The 11,104-nt window shown below is 37.7% G+C and overlaps 2 protein-coding genes across 4 annotated transcripts; one reads left to right on the top strand and one right to left on the bottom strand.

The window, feature by feature from the left end:
• Positions 1–317: 317 nt before the first annotated feature.
• LOC122762400 (protein artemis-like) lies at positions 318–8,198 on the bottom strand. Its single transcript, XM_044017577.1, has 15 exons — positions 7,964–8,198; positions 7,844–7,895; positions 7,056–7,140; positions 6,909–6,968; positions 6,769–6,824; positions 6,336–6,437; positions 6,146–6,218; positions 5,676–5,816; positions 4,427–4,528; positions 2,855–2,991; positions 2,719–2,773; positions 2,558–2,646; positions 2,045–2,142; positions 1,739–1,825; positions 318–1,588 (listed from the first exon to the last, which is right to left on the bottom strand). The coding sequence occupies exons 1-15, from the start codon at positions 8,070–8,072 to the stop codon at positions 855–857; spliced, it is 1,980 nt and encodes a 659-aa protein (XP_043873512.1). The 5' UTR covers positions 8,073–8,198; the 3' UTR covers positions 318–854.
• A 117-nt stretch (positions 8,199–8,315) lies between these two features.
• meig1 (meiosis/spermiogenesis associated 1) lies at positions 8,316–10,379 on the top strand. Of its 3 annotated transcripts, none has more exons than XM_044017579.1 (3): positions 8,316–8,506; positions 9,257–9,395; positions 9,934–10,379. In XM_044017579.1, the coding sequence occupies exons 2-3, from the start codon at positions 9,270–9,272 to the stop codon at positions 10,060–10,062; spliced, it is 255 nt and encodes an 84-aa protein (XP_043873514.1). In that variant the 5' UTR covers positions 8,316–8,506; positions 9,257–9,269; the 3' UTR covers positions 10,063–10,379. The 3 variants fall into 3 exon arrangements, with proteins under 3 accessions (XP_043873514.1, XP_043873515.1, XP_043873516.1); XM_044017580.1 differs by having other exon boundaries at positions 8,423–8,471; XM_044017581.1 differs by lacking the exon at positions 8,316–8,506 and adding an exon at positions 8,517–9,000.
• Positions 10,380–11,104: the final 725 nt, after the last annotated feature.

Genomic DNA, 11,104 nt, shown 5'->3' with positions numbered 1-11,104 from the left:
ATATGACTTTTTTGACCATTTTTGGATGACATACTAAAGTATGACTTTTTTGACAATTTTTTGACGACATACTATACTATGACTTTTTTGACTATATTTAGACGACATACTATACAACGACTTTTTTGACCATTTTTGGATGACATACTAATGTTTGACTTTTTTGACAATTTTTCAGCAACATACTAAAGTATGACTTTTTTGTCAATTTTTGGACGACATACTATATAAAATCTTTTATGACGTTTAAGACAGTTTTCAAAGATATATAAATATTTCAATCATAACTCTGTATAAAAAACAACAAAACTCTTCAGTTTAAAATTAAGTCTTTACTATCAGTTGAGAATGAAAACATTAACTGTCAACAGCAGAGGAAACGTTAACGATAATGTTCACAGGTGCAATTTCACAATATAGAACATAAATGTAAAGTGCACGTGTGTGTGTGTCAAGAGGTTTGTGGTTAAACTGAAGCAGGAATCATGTCAAACAGTAAAGTGCAGCAGAAGCTCAAGGACTTTTTCAGTTTCTGCAGAAAGAGAAACAGGATCAGCCAGAGAAACAAGTGTCTATCCACAACTCTCCACCAGGGGGAGCCCTGACTAATACTAATGTGTTTGGTCACAAAAACAACTATTTTCAAATTGGACAAAAAAAAATAGCATTACTTGGAATGTTGGCGGGATTACATACTCAAATGAATCCTGGTCCTGGTCTGTGAGACTTGAACTCACCTCTGTTTTCATGTTTTTAAACAATCAGAGTTGGTGCTTAGCAACTTCTACTCTACTTTCTCCAACTACGCGAGCGACAAAATATCGTCAAATATCGACATCTTAGTTGGAAAATAGTCATGCAAATCCCTGCCTTCCTTTCCAGACGACCACTTCCTCTCCTGATGCTAACTTCCTGTACAGCTGCAAGAGTATGTCGGGCTGCGGTGCCTTCGACTCTGGCGTGGAGGGAACATCGAAGTCAGATGACGCCTGAGACGACATTAGCTCCTGTTCTGACTGGACGAGGACCGGACTGTCGCACTCCGCCTTCCGCAACATGCCACTGCCCATCGCTTCGTCTCCTTGTCCGTGAGGCTCCGCCTCCGGCTGGAGGATCACGGTGTCGGGCAGACATGAGTCCATGTTCTGCGAGGAATGGTTGGACAGAGACGCGGACAGAGTCAGGCTGAAGTTCTCGTCTTGGCCGTCAAACGCTGCTCCTTCTTCTTCTTGTTCGCTGAAGAGTTCGGGCGTCTGTGAGCCACTCATCCTGCAGGGGGAGGTGTTGGCGATGGAAGAGCAGGACTGTGATTGGCTGTTCTGGCTGTCTGTTAACATTCCCGTGGTGAAGAAGTCCTCCCACTTTAGAGTCTCTTTCTTTGCGTCTTCCGTCTTCTCTTTTACGTCCTCGTCCTCCGTGACTCTGGTGTCACCTCTTCCTCCCCGCACTTCGTCCTCCTCCTCTTCTTCTTCTTCATCGTTGGACTCGGTGCAGTCAACAAAGTTGCGAGGATCAGATTTGACTGTCAGAGGCACAGAATCCTCCCCGGACACAGGAGGCGCTGTTCTCTCAGGACTATTAACTTCCTCTGAAACGACAAACAGTAGTTTAAATCACTTTTTGCTCTGTTTTTGGTCTCCTCCACCTCCGGAGGTTAAGCCGCTGCACCACGTAAACGTCTTGAGAAAATGTTCCTTAAATTTGCGACTAACGTAATAAAAAGGTGTTTACTGTGTACTTTTATTGACTTCCTGGTTCAGCCCCATCTTCTTCCTCACTGGTGCCAAGTTGACTCGGTCAAACAGGTCGTCGTCGCTGCCTGAATCTGGACACAAAGAAGCTGCTGCTTTATCTTTCACATGAGGTCCAGTCCATCACAGGTCTTCAACAGCACTGAGCACTCCACCAACCATGAGGCTCTTAATGAGCTCTCAATTTAACAAATAAAACACAATATTTGAGTTAAAAAAAAAATAAATAAATCACACTTTCTCTACAAAGTAACATGAAAGTTTTATTTATTGTGTGAGTGTCTCTCTCTCACCACAGGTCTCTTGCTCCTTCCGGCTGCGTTTCAGGATGCCCAGAGGTTTGTAAACAAACGCTTCAGAATCTGTTAGGTTTCTGCTCATTAACTTCAACCTGAACAACAAAACAATCATATATATACATACATATACATATATATATACATATATATATATATATATATATATATATATATATATATATATATATACATACATATACACATATATATATATACACATACATATACACACATATATATATACACATACATATACACACATATACATATATATATATATATATATACATACATATATATATATATATATATATGTGTGTATATGTATATATATATATACATATATATATACATACATATATGTATAGGTCAATTTGGATGAAAAACAATTACATTTGATCAACTTTATGAAACAAAAAAAGTTGTAAAATCACACAATCATTGATTTGCTGGTGATAAATAGTAGGTGACTATTTAAAATTGATCAGTTTATTCAAAATGACTCACATCTGTGTGACCTCGGTCAGCGTGCGACCGATGGGGATGACACTGGGGTAAATGTTGACCGGCCGAAGATACGACAGGAAGTCTTTAATCTGAACATGAACATCATCATCATCAGAGTCTTTGTTTATTTCTAACATCAAACACTGTGAAGAACAAAGTACCTCAGAGTACGAGGAGTGGAAACTGAAACAGGCTCTGAAGGAACTTCCTCCTGTCCTGAACAACAACAAACAAAGAAATAAATAAATATTTAACATTTAAGAATGATTTTCTTTTGAAATGAAAGTCTTTTCTTACTTGATGATGACGTTGGTTTTCTTGGTTCTCTCTCCGAACCACATGGTGGACGGTTTGATGCTAATGATACGAAGAGGAGACCCATCAACGGCTGAACAACCACACGGCAACCGGTTACCATGGAAAAACTCCTCATCCTACATTCACACACACACACACACACACAGAAAGCACGTATATGTACACATGTTGTTTCTTTGAAGAAAAGAAACCAAAAAATATTCACATTTCTTTCACTAGAAATTAGATTAAAAAAAAGTCATAGTATAGTATGTTGTCCAAAAAGTCACAAAAAAAGTCATACTTTAGTATGTTGTCCAAACTTTGTCCAAAAAGTCTTAGTTTAGTATGTCGTCCAAAAATTCACAAAAAAGTCTTAGTTTAGTATGTTGTCCAAAAAGTCACAAAAAAGTCATAGTTTAGTATGTCTTCCAAAATTTCTCCAAAAAATCAGAGGTTAGTATGTCGCCAAAAAGTCCCAAAAAAGTCACAGGTTAGTATGTCTTCCAAAATTTGTCCAAAACGTCATAGGTTATTATATCATCCAAAATTTGTCCAAAAAGTCATACTTTAGTATGTTATCCAAAAATTCACAAAAAGTCATAGTTTAGTAAGTCATCCAAAATGTATCCAAAAAGTCATAGGTTAGTATGTCATCCAAAATGTGGCCAACAAGTCATACTTTAGTATTTCGTCCAAAAATTAAAAAAAAGTCACAGTTTAGGTCATCCAAAATTTGTGCAAAAAGTCGTAGGTTAGTATGTCGTCCAGAATTTGTCCAAAAAGTCATACTTAAGTATGTTGTCCAAAAATTCACAAAAGTCATAGTTTAGTCAGTCATCCAAAATGTGTCCAAATAGTCATACTTTAGTATTTTGTCCAAAAATTCTAAAAAAGTATGTCATGTTAGTATGTCATCCAAAATGAGTGCAAAAAGTCATAGGTTAGTATGTCTTCCAAACTATGTCTTATGTCATCCAAAATTTGTCCAAAAAGTCATAGGTTAGTATGTTGTCCAAAATTTGTCCAAAAAATCATAGGTTAGTATGTATTTGTCCAAAAGTCATAGTAGTATGTCTTCAAAATTTGTCCAAAAGTCAATAGGTTAGTATGTCTTCAAAATTCAGCAAAAGTCATGTTAGTATGTTGTCCAAAAATCTGTCCAAAAAGAGGTTAGTATGTCTTCAAAATTTGTCCAAAAGTCATAGGTTAGTATGTCGTCCAAAATTTGTCCAAAAAGTCATAGATTAGTATGTCTTCCAAAATTTGTCCAAAAAGTCATAGGTTAGTATGTCTTCCAAAATTTGTGCAAAAAGTCATAGGTTAGTATGTCATCCAAAGCATCATAGTACAATTGTATATACATTTAAACATATCTATATATATATATAGATATATATCTATATCTATATATATACAGTGCCTTGTGAAAGTATCCGGCCCCCTTGAACTTTTCAACCTTTTGCCACATTTGAGGCTTCAAACATAAAGATATAAAATTGAAATTTTTTGTCAAGAATCAACAACAAGTGGGACACAATCGTGAATATACACACACAGGTATATCAGAACCTTGGGATGTCGACAGGCGTGGATCTGCGTCCTACGATCAGTCGTCACATAGCTCAGAATCTCCGGCATCTTCTTGAACATGTCCAGATTGTTGACATGAATCTGTCCCACAAAGACAAACAACCATGCTTTCAACCATGTTTTATGACTTTTATATGTTTGTGTTTTACTGCCTCGTGTGACCTTTACATGTCTTTTATTTATTACTGTGTGCAGCACTTTGTCCACTGTTTGTTTTACCAATAAAGTTGGATTTTAATAAAGAAATGTGTCGATCAATGAGAATACACAGACACAGTCACAGACAGAGTCACAGACAGAGTCACAGACAGAGTCACAGTCAGAGACAGAGACAGAGTCACAGACAGAGTCACAGTCAGGGACACAGACATAGTCATACAGTCACTGACAGAGTCACACAGACAGAGTCACAGACACATTCACAGTCACTGACAGAGACAGAGTCACAGAGACAGAGTCACAGACAGAGAGTCACAGACAGAGTCACAGTCACAGACAGAGTCACAGTCAGGGACACAGACAGAGTCACAGTCACACAGTCACAGACAGAGTCACACAGACAGAGTCACAGACACATACACAGACAGAGTGACAGAGTCACAGAGAGAGAGTCAGAGTCACAGACAGAGTCACAGTCACAGACAGAGTCACAGTCAGGACACAGACATAGTCACAGACAGAGTCACACAGACAGAGTCACACAGACAGAGTCACAGACACACTACAGTCACAGACAGAGTCACAGACAGAGACACAGACACATACACAGACAGAGTGACAGAGTCACAGAGACAGAGTCAGAGTCACAGACAGAGTCACAGTCAGGGACACAGACATAGTCACAGACAGAGTCACACAGACAGAGTCACAGACACATTAACAGTCACAGACAGAGTCACAGAGACAGAGTCACAGAGACAGAGTCACAGACAGAGTCACAGTCAGAGTCACAGACAGAGTCACAGTAACAGACACAGACAGAGTCACAGTCACAGTCACAGACAGAGACAGAGTCACAGTCAGAGTCACAGACAGAGTCACAGACAGAGTCACAGTAACAGACACAGACAGTCACAGTAACAGACAGAGTCACAGTCACAGACAGAGTCACAGACAGAGTCACAGACAGAGTCACAGACAGAGTCACAGTCACAGACAGAGACAGAGACAGAGTCACAGTCACAGTCACAGACAGAGACAGAGTCACAGTCAGTTAACTCCATGTCACCTGAGTGTTGAACTCTTCTCCCAGGTTCGTGAATAAATATTCATATCCGTACGCAGCTTTACAGTTGAGCCAAACCACGTGATACGAACTCTGACAGATCCAGTTTCTGATCAGCTCTGAGATCCCGTTCAGACAAACTTCCTGCACAAACACGTGAAAAATAAATAAAACTTTCATATGTACATTTACTATAGACACATATATATGTATACATACACACACAAACACATGATATACCAGGAGTGTTTGGCCCAAAAACAGAAACTGATATATGCATTTACGTAATTCACATTCTCATGTTGCAGTAGATGCAGAAATCATTGAAACTGATTCATTCATCAACATTTGTTTTCACATCATATGAACCACTCATGGAGGGATATTATGGACAGATTATTTCATTATGAGAATAATCATTAGTTGCAGCAGTGGTTAAATAATGAAGTGAGAGATTGTGAGGAAAAACTCACCCTAGTGGGTATTTGATAGAAGCGTGGGTCGTAGAACGTAGAGTCAAGATAAACACTGTGAATGTCTTTGACCCTGAGAAACAATGACATGGTGAAGTGAACGTGTGAGGTGGATTTGACTGCATTACGAACTCTAATGTTTCTGTGTTTGGAGAGAAAAGGACGACGAGGACGTCCATCAGAGACCGACCTGCTGCCAGAGTGAAGGTGTTCTATTCTGGACGCGTCTCCGACAGAAAACCTGAAGTCTCCTGTGTACAATACATTTCCATGGCAACCCTCAAACAGGAACCTGCACACACACATATGTGTTAAATTAAAATCATGTTAAATATTAATATTTTCTGGTTTCTTTGCTCCATAAAACAAAGAAATACTTCAAACTGAATCATTTTTAGTGGCTCGGGTCCCACACATGGGTCACAGGAGACTTTTTTTGGGTCCCCCACAGTCTTGATTGACAGAACGTTTCTACATTTTAACGTTCAGCTTTATGTGGAAATAAATGACATACAGATATGGACGTGAATGAGTCAGTACTTCGTAATGATAGTTTGGTAAATACTGAAGTAGATTATTAAATTAAAATCTGAATATACAGGATATAAACTGTTTTGACTCACATGACGGAGCCGGGACAGTGACCAGCAGGAAGTAACGTCACCACCACATCCTCTTTCTGTCGCGCAAAAAAAACACAACCTGGTTAAAGACGACAACTAATTCAAGTTGAAATAAAGCCAGAGCAAATGTAAACATCTACCTCTCCTGAAGCCTCGTCCACTAAGGAGATCTGAGTCGGGCTCTCCAGCTCCAGCGGAACCTGAACGCAGCGATGACCAAGGTCAGTGACAGAAGATCGACGATCGAGGAAAAAACACAAAGCAAAGAAATAATGGAAGCAACTTACGATGAATTCTTCCCAGAATCTGTAGCGTGGATTACTCAGCAGGAGTTCTTTGGTCACGAAGGAGCAGTAGAGTCTGACTGTGCGACTGCGAACGACGACAAAAACACATTTAACATTAAAATTAAAATAATAAAATATATTTTTTAAAAACAGTGTCATTTACAAATCACAGAAGTTCTGTAAATAAAAATATTTTTTAGTTTTTTACATTTTTTTTCATGTATTAATTTAGTTTACAGGTTATTTTTATTCAAATAAAATTGCCGATAAGATTTGTACATTTTACTTGTTTTAAAAGGAGGTGCGAAGTGTGTCTAATTTTAACTTTAAAATCACAAATTTCCAAGTTTATACATATATTTATTGTTATTATTATTTATATTTTTGTTTTCTTTAAACGTACATAAATGAGCTTCCACCGCCATTAATGCTGTGAGAATTACCTCATTGTTGTTTATTTTACATTTAAATGGCGACAGCTGCTAAATAACTATTTGGAGAAATCATGAGGAGAAAGATGTTTAAGTATTTATTTTCATTTATTTTGTTTAAACTGATGACATTCGTAAATGTACCGGTTTTTAGATGCAAATTTTGCTACTTCTAACAAAATGTGGAGTCTATGTGCATCAAAATATCTTAGGAAACTTTACGTATTTTTGTGGTTGTGCTGACATAAATAAGCTTCCAGCATCATTGATGTGACAATTAGCTCATTTTACATTAAACGACAGCAGTTTATTTTACACTTTAATGACGACAGCGGCTAAATAACCTATTGTTTTTACCTGAACTGCAGCTTCCTCTTCAGTAAAGGTCCCTTCAGTCCTTTCATGTGATCTGCGGACACAGGAAAACACTGGTTTTAATATGATTTTTTTACAGCTAACGGTGCTAACCTAGCTTACCTTTGTGACAGTGGGAGAGGAAATATGCGCGTGCATGTACGTTCTCTCTGTCGAACCGGTCCAGAGAAATAGTCGGATATTCCTTCATTCGACCCGCGAACGAACTCATCTTTGATGAATGATCCTACGTTGTTTTTGGGGCGAGAAAACTTACGGTTTGCTAACATCGCTACTGTTTTCGTTTGTCCCGCCCACTGAATTGAGTTTCTTCTTCTACGCTTCTCTTTACCGCAGTCGCCACGCCTTTTGGCGGGCTTTATCGCCACCTACCGTCGAAACTCTGCCACTCTCTATGCGTATATCTGACCTCTTTTTTCAGGTATTTCACATAGTTTGAATAAAAACGCCGTTCGTAGACATTCAACACATTACGTCCTTGTTTCGCAGTGGCAGATCCTCTGGCGCCATCTGTTGGCTTTGTAAGACCTCCAACACAGAAGAAGAAGAAAGTTCATGGTAACCAGGCAACCGAGGAAGCTACACAGCAAACAACAACAGCTGCTGCCGTGTAAGAAACGTCAAGTAAAATAAATAAACGCGCATGTAAGTAAAAAACGTAATGTCGACAATTTCAGGAAATTAACAGGATATTGCATCCAAGGTGACGTTTAAAAGAAACAGACGAAACTCGGTTCTAGAGTGTCACATATTAACGTTTAAATGCACAGTAATCGTATACAAACGAATAGTGTGCTGTTTTTTCCAGTTTTACATTTTCTATTGACTTTACGTGAGATCGGCTGACATTAAAAACGCAAACAATGTTTTATTTTCTTAAAAAAAGTTCTCACTTTTTCTAATAACCCTTAACCCTTCTTTATTTTTGAAGCAGTAGCGAAACCCAATTCATTATTGGTGCATTTTAACGTACACATGACTAATGTAAAGCGTAGAAAATTTCAATAATTAGTTTTTCAGTGTTTTACACATCATCATTGCTCCTGTTGAAGTTCAGCTTACAATAAACATGTCATACATACATATATTTTTTAAATAAGTGAAAATGTTCTTGTATTTTAAAGCGTCACTGAACATTGGTAAGTACAGTCAATAATCACATTTCCATTTTTCACGTTTTGCATCTCTGTAGTATCCATATGTAAAGTTGGCAGAGATTAAACACATAAAAAACAAACATCAGCACATTTATGTAATATTTTAAGAATCAATGCATAATGGCTAAATATACTGTAGGCCATAAAGTTACCTTCTCTGAAATGAATATTTTTTTAATATATCAATATCAATGATACTGAAGCGTTTATGCAGTGTTTGTGTGAATGTTTCTGTCAGATGATCACACACCATGTCCAGTCCAAAATCGATGAGCAGAGCCACAGGATGGAGTGAAGAGGTGGAAAACCTGTTCAGGTTCCAACAGGCAGGATACAGAGATGAAGTGGAGTATGTTCAAGTCAAACATGGAGCCTCGGTAAATACTATTCTCCCTCTTATTTGTGTTGTGTTGTGTATGAACTCAAACATGAAACAACCAACAAGAAACAAGAAACTTTAAACTTCCTTTGTTCTAACATTTAAAAAATGCAGCAACTTTCTATTGATACATATGATATTTGTAGGTAGTTTTAGAGCTTTGTTTTAGAATCTGTGCAGATCCTATCTTACTTTATCTTAATATATCTCTGTCTCAGGTCTAACCTAATCTTAATTTATCTCTGTCTCAGGTCTAACCTAATCTTAATTTATATCTGTCTCAGGTCTAATCTAATCTTAATTTATCTCTGTCTCAGGTCTAACCTAATCTTAATTTATATGTGTCTCAGGTCTAATCTAATCTTAATTTATAACTGTTTCAGGTCTAACCTAATTTTAATTTATATCTGTCTCAGGTCAAATCTAATCTTATTTTATTTTATTTTAATGTATCTATGTCTCAGGTCTAATCTAATCTAATATGTATCTCTGCCTCAGGTCTAATCTAATCTAATCTTAATTTATCTCTGCCTCAGGTGGACAAATGGCCGGAGAGCGGCTTTGTGAAGAAGCTCCAACTCCGCGACAACACGTTTTATTACTACAACAGGAGACGGGAGTGTCCGGACCAAGACGTCCACAAAGTCAAAGTGTACGTGTATTAGGGTGTCCTGCACCATCGTCACCATAGTCACCATCGTCATCATCGTCACCATCGTCATCATCGTCACCATCGTCATCATGATTCCTCTGTGAAGTCCTCTGGCTGATTACAGCACTTAGACTCTCAAGTGCTCAAACAACACCACAAGGCAAAATAATCATATATAAACAATATCATTATACATCAATGCTCCTAAATACAACAAAAGGTCTATGTTGTTCATTAAGAATCTTGAAATACTAAATATCATGTTCACTGAGAGGAAATTGAGAACTTTAAAGCACACTTACAATAATATAAATTGTGTTTTTTCTTCTACAGTGTCTGTTGTCTTTTTTTTTTCCTCTTGCCTTGAGGCCTCGATACTGACTCCCTTTTTCATACAAACAAAAATTTGCATGCAGAGAAGCTTGTACTCTGCATTTTATCTGTTTAATTGACATTTATATGCATTTTCCACAAACCTTAAAGGTTTCCCTGGTAACAAAAAGGCAAAATGACTGTATCTTGGTCAGTTTCAGGACTTTACTTTTACACGTTTGAAGTAAAACAAACAGCTGAGGCGACGTCGGCCTGCAGGGAAGCTGATGTAAGACGTTAGTTCTGCTTTACCTGAGTAAACCGTCATTTCAGAGTCAGTGAGTTGACATCAGACAGAGACGCAGATCATAATGTGGAACGTGGCCTACATTTTCTGTTGTTGGGACTTTTATTCTGATTAAACGCAAAGCTGAGAAACTGCGTTGGACCTGCGACTAAAAGTCAGGTAAGTAAACATCAGTATAAGTTTGGATGTTTGTCAAGTGTTGATATTAATGAGCTCTTTGTGTTTAATCTTCAGTCTAGTTTTCTTGCACCAACCTTTAGACAAACTGCTTGAACTTGGATTAAATTCAACTTTTCAGCTAAAAACAACAACTATCTTTAATATATTTCATATTTATGGGAAATTGCTGTCACTGACTGAAGCTATACTAATATATCAGAATATACTGCAGGTTTCAGAGTCTGTATTAGCTACTCCATTAATTTTTTTGGACAAT

The sequence above is a fragment of the Solea senegalensis genome, unplaced genomic scaffold (genome assembly GCF_019176455.1).
Source record: "Solea senegalensis isolate Sse05_10M unplaced genomic scaffold, IFAPA_SoseM_1 scf7180000015622, whole genome shotgun sequence".
In the NCBI taxonomy this organism is placed as follows: Eukaryota; Metazoa; Chordata; class Actinopteri; order Pleuronectiformes; family Soleidae; genus Solea; species Solea senegalensis.
The sequence above is the reverse complement of the archived record's forward strand: the minus strand, read 5'-3'. Positions and strand labels throughout refer to the sequence as shown.